The sequence below is a fragment of the Alosa pseudoharengus genome, unplaced genomic scaffold (assembly GCF_046254945.1).
Source record: "Alosa pseudoharengus isolate Yale_2024_CS ecotype anadromous, Long Island Sound unplaced genomic scaffold, YU_APseudo_1.1 YU_APseudo_1.1_scf_20, whole genome shotgun sequence".
In the NCBI taxonomy this organism is placed as follows: domain Eukaryota; kingdom Metazoa; phylum Chordata; class Actinopteri; order Clupeiformes; family Clupeidae; genus Alosa; species Alosa pseudoharengus.
The window spans coordinates 24432038-24453065 of NW_027468664.1; the positions used below are offsets into that span (position 1 = coordinate 24432038).

The 21028-nt window shown below is 43.7% G+C and overlaps 1 protein-coding gene across 1 annotated transcript in view; it reads left to right on the top strand.

Moving 5' to 3' along the window:
- Positions 1–1164: 1164 nt before the first annotated feature.
- The window catches only part of tmem110l (transmembrane protein 110, like), a 20154-nt gene continuing 290 nt past the window's right edge, over positions 1165–21028 (top strand). Inside the window, exons 1-8 of the mRNA XM_076296922.1 lie at positions 1165–1663; positions 8821–8869; positions 9640–9735; positions 9823–9944; positions 14210–14322; positions 15439–15522; positions 16568–16696; positions 19416–21028. The exon at positions 19416–21028 is cut by the window's right edge and continues 290 nt beyond it. Coding sequence (XP_076153037.1) covers positions 1474–1663; positions 8821–8869; positions 9640–9735; positions 9823–9944; positions 14210–14322; positions 15439–15522; positions 16568–16696; positions 19416–19520 — 888 coding nt within the window. The 5' untranslated portion in view covers positions 1165–1473 and the 3' untranslated portion in view covers positions 19521–21028. The remainder of the gene's footprint in view (positions 1664–8820; positions 8870–9639; positions 9736–9822; positions 9945–14209; positions 14323–15438; positions 15523–16567; positions 16697–19415) is intronic.

Here is a 21028-nt window from a genome sequence, read left to right on the forward strand (position 1 = left end):
GGACACCGGGCCTATGTCTGCCTCGAAAATATAATTGAAGTCACGATCATTGTGGTTTGCCATTCCCAGTGAAACAACTGTTATCCTACCCTTGAGATCTAAGCAACCATGGCATCTTTGCGGACAGCATGAAAAGCTTGCACCCACCAATGGAAAGAAATGACCCAGCGTAAACCTCTGATATAAACCTAACAATCGTATAAAAATAGTCACCATATACTTGCTTTAAAGATACATTCGGATCAGAAAGCGGGCCATATGTCTTTTTGTTTGTCTGTCTAATTTTCTTCGACTTTCCTAAGTTTCCAGTCAAAGACCATTAGTCTCATTTTAGGCAGGCTTCATTTCTAAAGCAACACACTCCATCAACTGGATTGATTTTTTGGACCAGGTGACCGGTTAGTGGAGCAATAGTTTACATTATCAGAAACGTGGCAGTTGATGGATTGCGTATTGACTAACACATGTGTCGCAACGACGGCAGCTGTTTCTACACCGGCCAAGGTAGCCTATCTCCGGCGAAGAAATCAGTAGTCACAGAAATACTAGGTTGCTTCATCAAATTCAGCTTATCCTGATTCAGGCGACTTCTAGGGAACATCTATCCGCACAGACGAATTGCCAAAGGCCAATATCCGATTAGTCAATATGTCCTTTTCTCTTTGTCAGTTTGATTCTTGCATTACAATGCAATTTCTTTATTGTGATAGCCTATAGGATAGTAATTATAGTAATTAGCCTATAGTAATTAGTTCCTTTGGCCGAAACACACACACAAAAAAAACAAAAAAAAAAACAGAACCACTAGTGGCCTTACTTGTGTGCAGCAGAGCTTAGCTATTGACAGTAGGCTATCTTATTCTTGATAGTGTCTAAAAACAAAACGTGCCGTGGGAAGACAGGCACGTTTGACAATGTATCATAACAGCGTCTGCGCTGCCGCGAGTGGGACAGAGCGCATTAACCCTTAAAGGAGTAGGCTACCGTCACACCGGTGTGACGGGAATGTTGAGAAATGAACGTTCTAAAGAATATATGGGTTCATTGAATTCAACATAGAATTTTAGAACCTTCAATTGTTGCGGTTACGTTACAACGCTGCTCCAAACAAAAGCCAGGGGTCTCCCTCTCTGACCGAAGCAGGAGGTGACGTCAGCATCTCGCGTATCTGCTCGGTTTATTGTTGGTCTGGAAAACACGAAAATGGGAAAGTGGAAGCTGCGGCGGCTGCCGTCTTGTCTCAACTTGACTACAACTTTTCGAAGATAACTTTCCCAACAGAACGCCATCTGCACGTCTTTTGAGTCACATTTGGTTGGCTCTAGGTTGAAGTTATGTGGCTTGACGGGGATTAACTTACTGCCTTTCTCTCTTTCGTTTGTCCTTCCTCGGTTTGGATGTTTTTCGCACTGTGTTATCGAAGAAGAAGTGTCCTTGTCCTTTGTTTGTCTAAGGGAGTTTTAATCAAGAGACATGGACATGTACGGATATAACGGTATTTTCCTCGTGAGAAGACTTTTACGAAGCAAGATGCTCGTGGTGACAAACATGAGCGACATAACGAAGGCAACGCCGCGCGGCTGCGATAACGGCTCTTTAATGGATGGCTTCGGAGTTCTGATCCAAGGGCTTCTCGCCGTTGTAGCTTTCAGCACTCTAATGTGTACGTGAGAAATCTCACAGGGAACCTATCCCTATATTAGACAACTCTTTATTGCATAATTGTAACATTGCTCCGTTATTATTATTACTTTAGGCCTACTGCATTCGTTGTTTTGCGATCAGCCTGTTGGAATGTTAAGTGTCTCAGCTGACTATTGTAGCTCTTCCTATAGGTCGGCCCGTTAACACGTGGCTGTTGTTTTGTAGCCTGCTTGGATGCATTAATCCTTTAGGATACGTGTCATTGTTGATTGTACTATGCTTCATTTCAAAAGTTCGTCATTATTTGTTTTGGGGGATTCCAGTGCACAATATTACAAAATGGAAACAGAGCCCCAGTCTTTAGTGTGTAGAGGCTGCATGCAACCCAGTCTGTGAGCCTTTTGTCTACATTTAAGTCTGAAACAATGCCGTGCAAAATGCATGAATCCAACTGTCACTGGTCCAATTCCAGTGCGTAATATTACCAAATAGAAACCAGTTTGTTTGAGTTGATCATAACAAACCTATTACCAAAACAATGCATTAGCCTACAAACTGCGTAAGTCCAACTCTTGCGGGACAACATCCACTGCACTGTGCATTCAGTGGTTGCTTGGAAGCAGTGAAGGATTGACTTGAGTTGTATGTGTGTGTCTGTTTGTTTGTGTCTAAGGAGGAGAATAGGTTTTGTGTCTGGGCAGAATTAATTTCAATGTGTTTTAGGCCTTAGGAGCTGGCTGTGTGTGTGTGTTTGTGTGGTCAGTCAGTCCGCACTGAAATATTGTATCATGTCAATCAGCGGAGTCGTGTTCTGAAGACTTTGGTGGATTTATGCTATGCAGGCGCTGGCTGTTGGCACTGCTGCTAGGTGTGTGTGTGTGTGTTTTAGCGGCGGTGTGTCACAGGACCTCTGTCGTATCTGAACCCCACCCCCACTTTTCACCACCCCTGGACAGCAGTACAGCAGTTAGGCCTTTTTTTCCTGTCACATGACCCCCCCCCCCCCCCCCCCCCAGGGGGTATTATGGGATTGTAAACCCCGGACTGTATTTGAGCACCGATGCCAGATATGCTCTGAAACAGGAACACTTTTGTTGACACGTTTTTGCCCATGTCCTCTATCAAAATGTGACGCACAAAGATAGGGAGAGATTGAGAGATAGAAGTTTAGAGAGTAAGAGAAGAACCTCAACAGAGATGGTGTACTGCGAGGAACAGCAGAAGGACAGAGAGAGAGAGAACGAAAGAAAGAAAGAAACGAAGGGAGGGAGGGAGGGAGGGAGGGAGGGAGGAGGAGTGGAAACATATCTGCATTGTGTGGTGAATGTGTATCTTCTGCGTTACTGTATGACTCCGAGATGACTAGAAGAATAGTATGTTGAAAATACAATTGTGTGTGTGTGAGAGAGAGAGAGAGAGAGAGAGAGAGAGAGAGAGATTAACTTTTCTTTTCCATGACAACCTCATTAACTTGGTTACTTATTACCATGTTAGCCAGTTTCGGATCCGTCAGGTGAGACATCTGACTTGTCAGTTATTACTTCAGCCAGTGCATGGGGTGGAGCCAAGGAGCTGTCAATCAATATGACCTCACAGAGTGGGGGGTGGAGGAAAGGAGCCTCTTTTCTCCTTTCTGTTGGATCTCATGTTGTATGATGTTATTTGGTTTAGAAGAGTCCAGACAGTTGGCTGTGAGAGTCTTCTGGCCAGTGGGGTTGATATTATCTCGCTACAGCTTGTGGTTGGGTGTTGTGGTTATTTATTTATTTATTTATTTTCTATTTTGCTGTTTCAGCAGGTCTCATGTTTGCACTTGCACTGGACCATATGACCCATTACAAACCCCCACTGCCCTCTCTCTTTCTCTCCTCTCTCACACTCACACTCACACTCACACACACACACACACACACACACACACACACACACACACGAGAGAACAAAGGGGTGAAAAAATTGTGTGTTTTGGCAGTTAATCAAACCATTTAGCAGCTGTCACTGAACTCACAGTGGACACTAATCATTGCTAAATGTGATTAACCTTATGTTAATTTCCCTGTGTGTCAATTTCTTTATTGACCCCTGCATGACTTGAATAGATAAGGCAAATCAAAGGTGGTCTTTGGCACTTAATTGATACACACACAGTACTTCGTTAGAATAGAAGAATCTAGAAGGAAGTGTGTCTGCAGAACAGTTCAGTTTAGATAACTTCCCCGAGGGGCAATTCGGTTTACAGCCAACGCATCCATTAAGGGTTAAAAGGTAAAAAGTGCATTAGCATACAATGTATAAAATGTATACAATGTTAAGAATAATAAATAGACAAATGGGTAAGTAGGTACTGCAGCAGTCATACATCACCTGTGTACAGCCACACACATGCACACACACACTTCACTTGCCAGTGACAGAAAAGAGCAGCGGGGTGCAAGAACCAGTATTGTTGTAGTTATGTTATTCTTTTAAAAGTCTTATACTTTATGATGTTCATTTAACAGTCTCATAGCAGAGGGAATGAATGAGTTGGCATAGCGGTTCGTTTTTCGTATTGGCACATGGCACCGCCGACCTGACTGCATGATAACCAATCCATTACTGAATAGTCAAGCATTGCATTGCATCATTGATTGCTTGATTATGTGTTGGCCATGTATGTCTTAGGGATGGGCTATATTGTATTGTTATCGATATACCAGTAGAATTCCTTCCCATAATTAGAATTTTGTCATATTGCGATATTAATGATACAGGTGATGACGTGTTTATATGTGCTGCAAGATGGGCAGCTCATATGTCGAATGAGAACAAAAGATAACTGAATGCAGAGTTCAAACTGTAGTCAAGGAAGCAGAAGTCATTGCCGACACAGGTCAGGATCAAGTTTTACTGCTTTGTGTTTGCACGGCTCTCAAGGCTGTTAGCTGGCGTGACTCGTGGGTGAGAAAGCTGTGGTGAATAGTGCTATTATCATTTCGTTGTCTTGTCTGCTTCGTTGCAAAGAGAAGTGGTGAAACAGGACCTGAAAGGGATGGAGGGATGGTGAGGGAGGAGAGGAGGGAGGGAAGGAGGGAGGGAGGGTAAAAGAATGAGAGAGAATGAAAAAGTAGGCCTACTGTTTTTACAAGCTGTTCTGTGATACCCAGTCACTCAGCGCCGTCATTTGCATTACAGAAAAGATGTGATGCGTGTAGGGAGAGAGATACTGGTCATGACGGAGGAGAAAAGTAGAGTACAATAGAGAGACTAGAGTGAACAGGCAAGAGAGGGAGCGGGGGAGAGTGAGAAACGAGAGAGCGACAAAGAGAGAGAGGGAGAGAAAACACCCTTTATGGTCACACTCAGCACAAATATTTGTATTTTGCAAAAGTCACTTCCTGTCAGAGAGCGGCCGGAGCGGTGTGTGATAGAATTCACTTCCTCGTTGTTGTTCGCACGTCTTCCTGTTATGTGTTCGCTCGCTCACAGAGACACGCCCCTCTGCTCTACAACTGCCAACGCCGACACTACAGGGGCCTACCGAAGCCTCATTACCATTTAACTCAACTCATCAGCATTTTACATTCATTCATTCAGCAAAAAACTTTAATTAGAAATAATATTCAAACTACAATGCAGAGGACACCTTAGGCAGCAATTAATACTGCATCAATTAATCAACGCTATTACCAGAGGATGAGACTGCAGAAGCTTTAAGTACTAGTCAAAGTGTAGTCGAAAGAGAAAGTGGTAGAAGAAGGAGGTAGATGAGAGCAAAGAAAGGAATAAATTAAATTCAATTCCATTTAATTCAGTTGAATTTCATTTAATTTATTTATTGTGCCTGTAACAGTTGAAATGGTCTCTATGCTTTGCAGAGCCAGAGTATGAACTAGGACTACAATATGTGATGTCACTGAGCATATCCTGGTCATCACTGAGGACTGACAGTTAACCCTTAAAGGTGTACCGTCACACCGGTGTGATGGGAATGTTGGAAAATTAACGTTCTAAAGAATATCTGGGTTCATTGAATTCAACATTCAATGAACCCAGATATTCTTCATTAGAACCTTCAATTGTTGCGAAACGGAATCTTATGTTAGAATGTTGAAAAACCCACGCCCAGTCCAGGGAGACTCAGACTCCAAGAAACGGTTTTAAATATCTGCACCATCATCCTCTAGTTATCTTGCACTGTATGCAAATGTACTGTTGCTCTAAGGTCTCATTATTGCACTGTAGCTTTTATGTCAACCCTCAGCTGAGAGTGGCGTTGGATAAAAGCTTCAGCTAAATGAATGTAAATGTCAAGGATGTATGGTTAGAATCCCTTCCCATCAGAAGAATTTGTTCTGCTTCCTGATCACCATTCAGTTCAGCTGGATTTCATTTATTCATTTGAGAACAGTCTCAGTCCATGTACTCTTTCTGTCTTGCTGCCTCTCACACTCACACACACACACACACACACACTTGCCCACCTCCATGCCTCCATGCATATCGCACATGTGAGTACATACATACACACACACACACACACACACACACCTCTGTTCAGGTGCTCTTCTAGCAGGTCTAGACTCTGTCCCATTTCTCCACAGTTGATTGCTTGAGAGCGTGTTTGAAGGAGAAGGGTGCTGCCTGGTTTTGACGTCAGAAAATTGAAATGTATTCATAGCCATGGTGCAATTCAAAATGTAGAGTAAAAAGATAATGTATTTCATTTCATCATCCTAAATTTAAAATGTTAAAATGTGGTCTCTTTCCGAAATGGAAAACAGGAAGCAGAAGCTTACAATACCCAGTTGTGAATTGCAAGAGATTAGAGATATATTTGCGGTTTCCCCTTTACATCATGCTTTTAGAATAGTGTCATTATTGTAATTACAAAAATCCCCATGACCACAATGGTTGCTGATGGGTTAACTATCGTCACATGATTGACCCTTCCTCTCTGGGAAGGGCTGTTGCATAAACCATCCTTTGCTGAGGAACTCACTCAACATAGGCAGCAGTGCAATCCATGTCACCAAATTAGGTGCTAAAATGTGTGAAATTATAAAATAGTGAGTATGTCCGACTTTAATTACACCTAAACATATGTCATATGCATAATTATGTTACCTTAGGTAATGAAAAATTCTCAGTATGTCTAACAAATTACTAGCAATTTACTGCATACTTGTTAGTACAGAAATGTCCTATAGATCAGTATGTCGGCTAGATATTTATAGATGTTATGAAGTTATTTTCAGACAAGTAGAGCTACTGACACTTTTTTTTTTTTTAAAGAAAACAAACAGGAGGAAGTGGTTTGCAGGGAGGTTCACACTGTAAATGAATGGCAAGACTGACTCCATGTGACAGAAATGTTCTAAAGAATATCCTGTTTCATTGAAGCAGAGAGGGTTAAAGCGGAGCTAGTAATCAAGGATCTTTGATTGAAGTTAACATGGAATTTTAGAATCTTGAATTGTTGCAGAATGGAATCTTCTGTTAGAATGTTCAAAAACACACCCTTAAAACAACAGATCTTTAATGCAAACTGCAGACAAAAGAGTACCAATACACCATTTTCCTTATTCCACCTTCCTGCATGTGATGCCACATAGTTAATAAACATAACCGTAACCAACCTTTATATGCCATTATAAAAGAAAGATAGTGAAGCATACTGTAGATAAGTCAACACATGACAATCAATAAACATAACCGTAACAAATAAAACCTTTATATGTCCTCATAAAAGAAAGATAGTGAAACATAGATAAGTTAACACACCTAACACACACTTCTCATGCACTTCCCTCTCTTTCCTACTCTACCTCCTTCTACCATGTTCTCCTCATTCTACCATGTTCTCCTCCTTCTACCATGTTCCCCTTCTTCTACCATGTTCTCCTCCTACCACACGATGACTACTAGTTGACTAGTCGGCACTCTTATCCTCTAGTAGGCTAATAGTATTACTGTATCACTGCTGCAGTAGTAATTCCTACCTAAGGTCTCCTCTGCACTGTTGTGTGAATGTTATTCAGTACAGTACATATTCTGTAAGTTGTTTGGGATAAAAGCGTCTGCTAAATGACTACATGTAAATGTAAGTGGACGGTGGTAGTGTAGAGGCTAAGGAGCTGGGCTAGCATGCAGTAGTAGTGTAGTGGCTAAGGAGCCTGGTTAGCATGCAGTAGTAGCGTAGTGGTTAAGGAGCTGGGCTAGCATGCAGTAGTAGCGTAGTGGTTAAGGAGCTGGGCTAGCATGCTGTAGTAGCGTAGTGGCTTAGGAGCTGGGCTAGCATGCAGTAGTAGTGTAGTGGCTAAGGAGCTGGGCAAGCATGCAGTAGTAGTGTAGTGGCTAAGGAGCTGGGCTAGCATGCAGTAGTAGTGTAGTGGTTAAGGAGCTGGGCTAGCATGCAGTAGTTGTGTAGTGGCTAAGGAGCTGGGCTAGCATGCGGTAGTAGCGTAGTGGCTAGGAGCTGGGCTAGCATGCGGTAGCCAGAACAAGTTGTGGGTTCAATTCCTGGCTGTCCCTTCTGTGCCCTAGAGCAAGGCACTGTACCCGAAGGAGCTCCCAGGAGACTGGCCCTTGACTTAGCAGCGTCGCTTTGGATAAAAGTGCCAGCTGACTAAATAAGGTGTGGGGGATTGTGATTTTGTAGGCTTGATAAGAAACAGAAGTCATTATATCTGATCTAGATGTGGTAGTCATGTGTATGGGTTGTGATCACAAGGCTCTTGTGCATTCTTCAGGGCAGAGTAGACTGTCCTTGCATTTGCCTGATTGATAATACAACAAATATGAGATAGCAAAATCAGACTGGCAGATAGCGGACCGCTAGTGGTGGTCTGCCGTTGGACCCCCATCTCTTTATATTTAACTTGTCATGAATATTAAGAAAAGTTTATACAAATGATATATGGAGTATAACTGAACAAATGAAAAAGATTTTAGACCAATAGTGGCAATATATTGGCCAATTTGTCTGCAACCCGCCAGCGGACCGCCAGAGAACCGATGAGCAAAATGCCAGCGGACCGCCAGCTATGCCCCCTATGGACCGACAGTGGTCCGCCAGCCTCTTGCTATCTGGGTCATTGTCTTATATCATAAACCACACAAATGTACTGTTAGCATTTACTATGACATTAATGTGTATATATTTGTGTGTGTGTGTGTGTGTGTGTGTCTTTACAGTGAAGAGGTTTCGTGAGCCTATTGGGGTGCGAAGACCGTGGAAGATTTGGTGAGAACTCTTTCCCTGCATTCTAGGAATTAAAGAACTACAGAGAAAGCCCCCCCCCCCCCCCCCCCGCCCCATCCCACCACACACACACCACACACACACACCACACACACACACACACACACACACACACCTTGATCAGCTTGGCAAACTGATGCCTTTTAGGAAAGATCCTAATGAGGCTGTTGTCTGCGTTTAAAGAGTTCTCATGTTGTCTGTGTTTAAAGAGTGCTCATGTTGTCTGCGTTTAAAGAGTTCTCATGTTGTCTGTGTTTAAAGAGTGGATGTGCAGTATGTAAGGTTCCACATAAAGCACTACAAGGCAAGGATTAAAGAACTACAAAGTGCTCTAGAATCTTTCCTACGGGGGTTCATTGCTTTGGTTGTATTCAAAAAGTATATTATTATTATTAGGTTATTATTATTAATAATAATAAATTATTATTAGAAATAATAATTAAATACAAATAGTATTATATAGTCACTGACAAAAGTATTGGCACCAATGTTGGTTTTTAAGCAAAATGCACACACTTTTAAAGTTTTTTGTTTTGAGAAAACAAACCAGGACCATTTCAATAGCTCAACACAACTGAAACAACAATTGATTTCCCCAAATTCAACACAAATTATCACCAAAATTAACTGCCAAACCTATTGCATTTCTTCTTCTTCATTTCCTTGCACATACACTCTTTCGCACGTGCACACACACACACACACACCAGCATTTCCCAACATTTCTTGTTCTTGATTTCCTTGTTCTCCAGGTTTTACGACACCTCCAAGCAGGCCATCGGAGCTCTCTTCATCCACTTTGCCAACATCTTCCTGTCCACTTTGACCAAAGCCGACGCCTGCTCTCTGTGAGTCCAGCATTCTCATTGGCGCTGCCTCTAACATGCACCTGTCAATCAGCTTCCCCAGCCAATCGTGTGCTCCTATGTTGTCAGGTACCTCATGAACTTCATCCTGGATGCCACTCTGGGGATGCTGGTGATCTGGATGGGGGTGAAGGTGGTGTCTCGCATCGTGGAGCATAAACAGTGCACCTTATTGACCTTCGGAGAATATGGTACGCATCCATTTCTCTCAGTGAGTGCGTGTGTGTCTTTGTGTGCGTGTGTGTGTGTCTTTGTGTGTGTGTGTCTGTGTGATGTTTTTAGTCTTTTTACCATCAGAGAAATTGGGATGTCTGTCTGTCTCTTCCCCTTTGGAAGAAGATTGTGGGCCTATGTCTGCACCCCTGTTTATACAGCAGTTGGGTCCCATCAAACGTTTTATTAGTGTCTGATTGGATGAGAGCCGTTCCAGAGTGCGTATATTCCCACTTGGACTCTTTATCATTCCGACATGAAGGTTCCATTCATTTAAAACATTTGTAAGTGTGTAAAATGGCACAAATAAATTACAGATCTGAAAAGAAAAGACGTTATTGTAAAGGATAAAGTGCTCTTAGTGTAGTAAAATAACAATGTTAACTTTTCCCAGCATCTTCACTTTTTTATTAGTTTCTTCCAAAACTTGGTGTAAACACTTATTCCGTATTGCTTGAATGACCGAATATATAGCCTACAGTAGGCTATACAGTAGTCTGCTCTGTGACGTTGAGAAGTGGTGTTTTAAGTGACCGAAACAAACAAACCCGTACGGGAACAGAGTGAAAAACAACAAAGCAAACAGACTGAAATCATTAAGTCATGAGTTCCACATGAGTCACCCATGAGCTGTGAGTGGCCGGCAGACTGTTCAGTCCCTGTTGAGGTGTCTGTATAGCCCAACTGATAAACAAGCCAGTAGCAACACCAAGGTCACGCGGTGGAGCTCCAGTTTGTTTTCAAGTGGGCTGCATGTTTACCTTTCGGCACGAAACTTGGGCGTTGTAAATGATGACCGACTTAACTTCTCTGAGCATATAGCTTCTATTGCAAAATCATGTCGGTTTATACTTTACAACATTAGGAAGATCAGACCTTATCTGACACAAGATTCCACACAACTTCTAGTTCAGACCATGGTCATCTCTAAGCTGGACTATTGTAATTCACTATTAGCTGGCTTACCCGCTTGTGTAACAAGATCATTACAGCTGATTCAGAATGCTGGAGCACGCCTGGTCTTCAATCAGCCAAAGAGGACACATGTAACTCCTCTCCTAGTTACTCTCCATTGGCTCCCTATAGTAGCCAGAATTAAATTTAAATCTCTCACTTTGGCCTATAGGACACTAACTAGATCTGCTCCTAGTTATTTGAATTCAATAATCAAGCCTTACATCCCCAACCACCCACTGCGGTCTTCTGATGAGCGCATGTTGTGTCGACCAGTCATGAAAACTGGGTCTAATTCCAGACTCTTTTCTTCAGTGGTTCCATGTTGGTGGAATGAATTGCCCAGTGCTCTCCGTTCCTGTGGTAGTTTTGGGTCATTTAAGAGGGGTCTAAAGACATTCCTATTCAACATATACTTAGTTGTTTAAGCGCTTATGTGTTATGGTTTGTATAATGTTGTTTTATTTTAATTGGGCAGTTAATTAATTTGACATTATTGTTTATTATTGATATTCTCCTTAATGTAGTCTTAGCATGTCATTGTTTTTATATTATTGATTGAATGGACATTTTTGTTTATTATTGCCTTTCCCCTTTTTTTTCCATTGCTTTTTTATTAGGCTATTGATTGAATTGATATTATTGTGTACTATAACTATTCTCCTTACTATATTTGACCTACATTCTAATCTGTTGCCTGTTCAATTTTAAATATTATTATGTTGTTTTGTATTTATGTGTCGCTTTGGACAAAGGCGTCTGCTAAATCCATGACCATAACCATAACCATAACCTTCCCAGCATCTCTTAAGCAAGAGCAGTGCAGTGCACAAAAATAGTGGAAAAACACTGTAACAGTGTGCACGGCACCGTTTCCCCACAAGGGGTGCTGTTTCAGATGAGGACAGGGCTTCCCGGAATAGACCCTGTAAAAAGTACTAAGATGTAAAAAAAAGTCAAATGTTGTTTTGAATAATTGCTGTGTGAAAAACATTTTATTGCTGTTTTGTTAAATGTTAGTTTAGGCTTTCAGTGTATTTGAGAAGGAATTCTGTTTGTCCAGAACTGCACAGTGCTGTCATGGTATTGAATGAGAACCACTTCCCCATTCCCACCACAAGAGGGTGCTGTGGCACAGTCCTGCGGTCTGCTCGCCTCTGAGTCTTTACACAGCTGTCGCAGGACTGGACACAGTAACAGCACCCAAAAACATTGTGTGTGTGTGTGTGTGTTTGATTTCCCTGAAGAAGGCTGTACGTTTGCGCCATGATTCATATGTTGCGCTCAAAAATCACGAACCTTTTTGCAGGCTGGTGCCTCTTTAGGGGGATTCCGAAAACAGTGTTGTTGCAGTTTCCTGCATATGACCAATAAATAATAGAATTGAAGGGGATTGCTCACACAGTTGTCATTTCTGTGGATTAAGTACATTATAATCAGCCGTTCTGGGGGGGGGGGGGGGTGGTTCCCTAAGCAGATGTGTGCATGCTCCCCCGGTTTTGACGGCCCTGCGACCAATCATGATGCTAACTGGCTGAAGCTAAACCCTCTAAATCCCGACCAACCTGGTGTGAACAGGCATGACACACTTCCTCATCCACACCACTAGGGGCTGCTGTGGCTCTAACTATGAACTGTAAACGAGCCCTGCTGCTGCGTGCGCTGTGCTCATGGCTGAGTGTCTCAGTTACCCGGCCAAGAGCCCCAGCTGCAGCAGCACAGGGGAAAATAACCCCATAACTACCCCAACCAACGTCTGAGTGGGAAACTCGACGCAGCTGCCGGAGCAATGTTTGTCTCCTTTCTCTCTCTCTCTCTCTCTCTCTCTCTTTCTCTCTCTGTCTCTCTGTCTCTCAAAGTCGAGTTGAAATTCAAAGAGCTTTATTGGCATGACTGTAAAGTTTCAATATTGCCAAAGCAATATGATATATTCCATCCTCTCTCTCTGCCTCTCTCTCTCTCTCTCTCTCTCTCTCTCTCTCTCTCTCTCTGCCTATGGAGTATGTGTACCTTAACCTCATGTGATTGGTTAAACAAAGTTATAACTGTTTCCTCAGCTTCTCCTCCTCTCTCTATCTGTCTCTCCCGCCCTCCATCTCTGTCTCCTTCATCTCTCTCTCTCTCTCTCTTTCTATCTCTCTCTCTCTCTTCATCTCTCTCTCCATCTCTCTCTCTCTTCATCTCTCTCTCTCTCTCTCTCTCTCTCTCTGTGAGTCATGGAGTTGAATGTTTGCCTTTGTGTCTCTGGGAACTGTGTCACATGAAGACCCCTGTGTGGTCCCCGGAGGATGGGGCTGATCACGTTCTCTTCTCCTTTCGCTTCTCTCTCTTCTGTCTCTTTCTTTCTTTCCTTTTTTATTACTGACTTAACTAAGAGCCACTTTTAGTTCAGATGTTTGGATGCTTAACCTGGTATTGACACAATGGTGTGTGTGTGTGTGTGTTTGTGAGTGTATGACCGTGTATATGTACGTGTCTGAGTGTGAGAGAGAGTGTGTGTTTTGAAAGAAAAAAAAGATGTGTGTGTGTGTGTTGATGAGAGACTTGGAGCACTAATAATGCACTTTGACAGAGACGGTCCGTCTAGACCAGAACAAATGAAAGGCGGTGTGTGTGTGTGTGTGCGTGTGTGTGTGCGTGTGTGCGTGTGTGCGTGTGTGCATGTGCGCGCGCGCGTGTGTGTGTGTGTGTGTGTGTGTGTGTAAAGATCACAGGAAAGTGAACAATGGTAACCATGGCTGTATGTATACATGTAAGATGAAAAACACAGAATGAAGAAACGGCTGCATTACTCCTGCCTCGTATAACAGGGAGAGAAACCACTTCTGTCTACAGACGTAAATGGTAGTCTATGTTATGGCTAAACATGCAGATTTAATAATGTGACAATTTTCTCTTCTCTCCTCTCTCATTTCTCTGTATTCCCTTCTTTCCTTCTCTTTTCTGTCTTATCTTCTCTTTCATCTCTTTCCTTCATCATTCCTTCATTCCAATACTCTGATCTCTTCTCTGTGTACTGCACTCTTTCATTCATCCACCCTCTCTCTCCTCCCTCTCTCTTGTCCCCTTTCTTACCTCAATCATCTTAACATTCCCTTCTCTCTCTCTCTCTCTCTCTCTCTCTCTCTCTCTTGCTCTCACTCTCTTGCTCTCTCTCTCTCATCCCTCCCTCCCTCTCTCTCGCTCTCTGCCTTTCTCTTGGCCTCTTTGTTTGTTTCTCTCTCTTTCTCTCTCCCCCGTCCTCACTCATCCCTCCATCTCCTTCACCCCTCCTTTACATCCCTCCCAGGTGACCCTCCGAGGGCGAGTGCATGGTGGGGCCAGTGTGCAATCTACCTGCTCATCATGATCCTGGAGAAGGGTGTGGTCACCCTCGTCCTCCTCATCCCTGGCTGGACAAACGTGAGTACCCACAATGCACCTCAATCGCCTCCAAATGTGTAATGGTAGCAGAGCTGAGCAGTATGTACATTGGGTAAAAACCTCCCTCCCGGTCTGGACTTGCCAAAATGCAAACATAAACTCCACATAATGGTTCTTTATATTTATTTGTTAATGTTTGGTCGTGGCTTTTGTCTCTTTATATCTATTTGTTAATGTTTGGTCGTGGCTTTTGCTGAGAAACAAATAGTTCGCAACTGAAGTTCATGCTGAACTTGAATCAAACATTCTTTAGAACACAGCTGATCAACCGTCTGCTTTCACTTTTGAATGAAGTTCCATTTCAAGAAGGGACCGGACTCTTTGCGGTCGGAGTTATATCAAAGACGAGATATCGGGGAGAAATTGAGGCAGGAGAGTAAATGACAGGAGGATGAGAAGAAGAGATGATGACAAAAGGAGGAGAGAAGGAATTAGAGGGAAGATGGAGGACAAATCACTTACTGTAACAGGCGTGGGAACAGGAGAGATTGTGTGTGTGTGTGTGTGTGTGTGTGTGTGCGTGCGCGGGTGAAGTTGTATACAGTTTCTCTTTTATTGCAGTTCAGTGCCTGATCTCAAGTATTACATACACACATATACACGCGCGCACACACATACACACACACACACACACACACTACCTCAGTCTCCACCTCTCCTGTGGGAAGCAGAGAGAGGTTTTGCTTCCTCTCTGTTGGAGAGTTGGGAAGTCTCCCATCCCACACACACACACACACACACACACACACACACTGATCACAAGATTATCCGGTAATCATAGTGTGAGCAGCAGTGACATGATCATGTCAGACAGATATAAAGATGCCACAACACATGCACTGTAGTGCTCATCATTGGAAGCTGCCAGTCATTGACGAGCCCCAAGTATGAAGTGTGTGATTGTTCTTGGAGAGAAGGCAAGGTGATATTGTGTGTTTAATCTACTGTTGTCTGTTTTACGTCTTCTTGCCATAACATTTTCATGCTGTCTTTTGTTTTGATTCTAACGTTCTCTTTCACTCTGTAACTGTGTGTGTGTGTGTGTGTGTGTGTGTGTGTGTGTGTGTGTGTGTGTGTGTGTGTGTGTGTGTTCAGTTGCAGGCGGTGCTGTTGAACTACATCCCAAATCCCCAGGTGGAGCTGGTCCTGGTTATGCTCATCGTTCCCTTCATAGTCAATGTGAGTCTCTCCTTTTCTTCTCTGTCTCTCTCTCTCTCCTCTCTATCTCTCTCTCTTTCCTTCATAGTCAATCTGAGTCTCAGCCAAGCCTTTCTTCTTCTTCTTCTTCTTCTTCTTCTTCTCTCTGTCTCTTTCTCTCTCTTCCCTTCATAGTCAGTGTGAGTCTCAGCCTCTCTCCTTTTCTTCTCTCTCTCTCTCTGCCTTTTTCTCTCCCTTTTTCTCTTCTTCACTCCTTCTCTTCTCAGCCTCTCTCTCTGCCCCCCCCGCCTTCCCCCACCCCTCACGCTGACTCTCTGTGCCCCCCCCACACGCACACACACACACACACGTGGTGCAAATCTGGGCTAGAGAGTAACACACATACACACACACACACACACACGCACACACGCACAAACATGTGGTGCAAGTCTGGGCTAGAGAGTAACACACACACACACACACACACACATGTGGTGGTGTCTGGGTGAGCGTGCATGGTGTCTGGTGAGCGTGCATGGTGTCTGGGTGAGCGTGCATGGTGTCTGGTGAGCATGCATGGTGTCTGGGTGAGCGTGCATGGTGTCTAGTGAGCGTGCATGGTGTCGTGAGTGAGCGTGCATGGTGTCTGGTGAGCGTGCATGATGTCTGGTGAGCGTGCATGGTGTCTGGTGATCGTGCATGGTGTCTGGTGAGCGTGCATGGTGTCGTGAGTGAGCGTGCATGGTGTCTGGTGAGCATGCATGGTGTCTGATATGCATGGTGTCATGATCTTTAGTGTACTACTGGGTCTGATGTCGTATGTGCTGTCTTGGGTTCTAGGCTGTTGTGTTCTGTATGTGACTACTGGGTCTGATGTCTGTATGTGCTGTCTTGGGTCTATGCGGTTCTGTTCTGTATATGACTACTGGGTCTGATGTCTGTATGTGCTGTCTCGGGTTATGAGCTCTTCTGTTCTGTATGTGACATCTTGTGTTCTAGAATGTAGAATGTTCTCTATCTGTGGAATGTTCTGCGGGTGTGTTTGTTGTCCCTGATGTTCTGGAATGTTCTCTGGTGTCCCCAGTCCCTGATGTTCTGGGTGGTCGACAGTCTGATGATGCGGAAGTACAAGACCATGACCGCCATCGAGGGACCATCCGGCAGTGTCAAGCAGGTGAAGGAGTTGCCGTCGGTTACCAGCGAAGAGGCCCAGGTGAGGAGTGCACAGCAGGATTGTGACAAGCTGGGTTTGCACCCAGCTCATTCTCACACACACACACACATACACACACACACACACACACAAGCTGGGTTTGCATCCAACTCATTCACAAATTATGTGAATACAAGTTTGTTTATCTCTTATATAAATCAGAAATGACACACTCAGGTGTGGGATCAAAACGTAAGGTTGTCAAGGCAACTTAAACAGAAGCACATAATTTAATTTAATTGCAACAAATCTGAACAATATAGAGACAATAAGAGTGATTTGCACTTGTCATAAACAATGCATGGAATGCACATGTCAGATTTCATTTCTCTCTTTTCTCTCTCTGTCTGGAGTCTTCACTTTCTCACGTTGTCTTTTGTCCTCTTTTACGCTAAACTGTATGGTTTCATGTCGTGTGTGTGTGTGTGTGTGTGTGTGTGTGTGTGTGTGTGTGTGTGTGATTTCATGTCGTGTGTAGCGTGGTCCAGTCGATCATGTGTAGTGTCCCACGGATGGGAAGTGGAAACTGTGGCCCTGTTTATGGGCTGGATTTGGAGCTGGTAATGGCTTGTGAGTGGAGAGCGTTTGTTAGCATTAATCAGATACCGTGGCAAAGCCTCACCCAGCTTTCCCATCAGACTCTGCCAACCCGGTCCCGTGGGATACACACACACACACCAACACACACTAACACACACACAACTTCATATTTATGTGAGAAGATCCAGGCATGGTGTATGCACAGTGGCCAGGTGTTTCCTGCACCACACCTGTCGTGTCGTCCATTTCCATGCATACAACAGAATGTGTGTGTGTGTGTGTGTGTGTGTGTGTGTTTGTACTTTCTGCATCTGAGCACCACTGTGGTGTTGCTCCAGGAAAGATTGAGTCAGGGACTTTCTCCACAACCTCCTAGCCCACCCCCCAAGTATACACACACACAGACACACACAGATACTCACAGATACACACACACACACACACATCAGACACACACAGACACACACAGCCTTCTGTCTCCACATCCAGAGACTTCCCATAGTGAGATTGCCCCATGTGAATCTATTATAAGTGGTGTAATGTTCTCCCCACTGCTTGATCCTGTATAGTATCCCAGATCCAGAGGAATACAGCCCAGAGTGTGACGATGTTTAGATTTCATTAGCTCTGCCTCACTAGCTAAGCCAATGGACATCTCTCTTAGATTATTATTACCACATAATTCTGTTTTTCCTTCTGTGTGCTAACGGAATATTGTGTTGTTCTGTGTGTGTGTGTGTGTGTGTGGCTGTGTGTGTGGGAGGGAAAGAGTGACAGAAACAGGGAATTTCACGCATCACAAACATTTTAGTGTGAAATGAAATGGGCTGCGAAGGCTGCAGAAGAAAGCCCTGTAGAAAACAGCGTGAGCACTACTCCCACAATATGTGTGTGTGTGTGTGTGTGTGTGTGTGTCTGTGTCCATGCATGGGTATGTGTTTGTCCATGTGTGTGTGTGTGTTCATGAATGTGTGTGTCTGTCTGTGTCCATACGTGTGTGTGTGTGTGTGTGTGTGTCTGTGTCCATGCATGTGCATGTGTGTGTCTGTGTCTGTGTCTGTGTGTGTGTGTGTGTGTGTGTGTGTGTGTGTGTCTGTGTCTGTGTGTCTGTGTCTGTGTCCATGCATGTGTATGTGTCTGTGTCTGTGTCTGTGTCCGTGTGTGTGTGTGTGTGTCTGTGTCTGTGTCTGTGTCCATGCATGTGTATGTGTGTGTGTATGTCCATGCATGTTTATTAATATGACTGTGTGTGTGTGTGTGTGTGCATTCTCACTACTACAACAGTCATCTCTCTCCCATATAGACAGTGACACAGAACACAGAGTAGATCTCTCTCTCTCTCCCTCCCTCTCCATATTCCCATTAAACCCCCTCTCCCTCTCTTCCTCACTCTCTCCATATTTCTTTCTATCATTTATTTGTTCCTTTGTTCCTCTCCTCCCCCATCCCTGATCCCGTGCCAAACCTCCACAAATCATCCATTGATCTGTGAAGAGAAGTGACATTTGAAACATGCCTGCAACGTGATGTTGTGGAAGAATGGGAGGACAACAGGGTGATGATTGGGTATTCCAACTACTGTGTGTGTGTCTGTGTTGTGTTTCCCTGTGTGTGTGTGGTTGTGTGTGTGTGTGTGTGTGTCTGTGTGTCTGTGTTGTGTTTCCCTATGTGTGTGTGTGGTTGTGTGTGGTTGTGTGTGTGTGTGTGGTTGTGTGTGTCTCTGTGTGTCTATGTTGTGTTTCCCTGTGTGTGTCTGTGTGTCTATATTGTGTTTCTGTGTGTGTGTGTGTGTGTGCGCGTGTGCGTGTGTAACTTGACTGATGGTAAAGAGTTGCTCCACTCCGTCGCCCTCATAATTGGTTTTAATGCAGCCACTGTCTACTCGCATACAGCAGACTCAGTGTAGCCATAAACCAAGAGGTGACCGAGTCATTTCTCTCTCTCTCTCTCTCTCTCTCTCTATCTCTCTCTCTCTCAATCACTCTATCCCTCTTTCTCTTTCTCCCTTACTGTCAGCACGGTTCTCTTTCAGCTGGGCTACACCAGGGGGCTCAACCAAGTGTTGTGGTATTCTGAAAACTAACCTTCCCTCACTGCCTCTTTCCCTCCCTCTCTCCTTCTCCCTCTCTCTTCTTCTCCCTCTCTCTCTCTCTCTCTCCCTCCCTCTCTCCCTCTCCAGGTGTTGCTGGGCGACGATGCGGAACTCTACTCCGACGACGACAGCGATGATGGCTGCTATACTCCTTCTGATAGAAGACTCATGCCCAGCTGGGTAGAGGTCTAGACCTGCCAGAAACACACATACACAAACACACACACACATACTTGCAAAGACTCACATTTTATTGCAGCCCAGAAATTCATAGAGGACACACACATATGCTTTCTGGTGCTATAATTTTTATACATATCAAGGTCATGATGTGCAAAACGTGTGTGTGTGTGTGTGTGTGTGTGTGTGTGTGTGTGTGTGTGTGTGTGTGTGTGTGTGTGTGTGTGTGTGTGTGTGTGTGTGTGTGTGTGTGTGTGTGTGTGTGTGTGTGTGTGTGTGTGTGTTAATTAAAGTAATGGACTTGTGGGATCGTCTGATTCATGTAGACCCTGTGTGGTCGGGGTGTTTTGATATCATGGTGCACTGAAATGCAAGTCGTCTGTACTTTCTAACATTTGTCATAATTACGAACAAAAGTGCTTTTTATCTTCCACAGATGAATAACACACACACACACACACATATACTTGCACCATCTGTAAACAGACTCAAGATTAACAATCTGAGTGAATGTCTCATATATGTAAATGTTTGATTTTTGTATTCTGCTTTCTGCTCTAAATCGATGCACACACTCGTGTGTGTGTGTGTGTGTGTGTGTGTGTGTGTGTGTGTGTGTGTGTGTGTGTGTGTGTGTGTGTGTGTGTGTGTGTGTGTGTGTGTGTGTGTGTGTGTGTGTGTGTGTGTGTGTGTGTGTGTGTGTGTGTGTGTGTGTGTGTGTGTGTGTGTGTGTGTGTGTGCGCGTGCGCGTGTCTACTACAAATGTATATGTGTATATGCAAATACAATAAGTGAGATACCTAAACGGGACCAAGTTATCGTGTACCAAATTAGGATTGAATATTATCACTGTTTGATGGGATTACGATCACTATGAGACTGGTCATTTTTGTATATGTACATAATATGCACTGTTTATTCCTGGGCTGCATTTTTATACTCCATGACAATATCCACTTGACGTCCCGCTATGGGAAGAGACTTTTAGACAAACCTGGATGGACCTGTGTATGTGTGAAGCGCTGCTATCAGACCACTGTCCAGATAGAGGGCTGGTGGACGAAGCCCTTCTGACGAGCATGGAGCTCTTGCTGCATTTGACCGGTCATCCTCACAGGCATTGGAGGAAATCTTTTACCATTCCTGTTTTTAACCCCAAATCTTTCTAAGTCTCATTCTAAGTCAAAATCTAGAATGTTGAGACATGTACACATTCTAGAACAATTATGACCAACTGCTGCACCGAGATATATCCTCAGTCTATTATAATATTTATATTATAAACATTGTCATTGTAATCTTTGAGGTGTTGTCATGGCGATGCTTCATTTTACTGGGTTTGGGAAAGCCATAACTGTCACAAATGGTCCAGAGTATACTGTTGAACCACCATGAAGGATGTTTTCTTCAAAACACCGTTTATACATTTCAGCGGGATGTTTTCAATCAATATCGTGCCTCTTATTAAACGTTAATCTAGTGTTTTTGATGACCAGTATTGTTGATGTTTTTTTTAATAG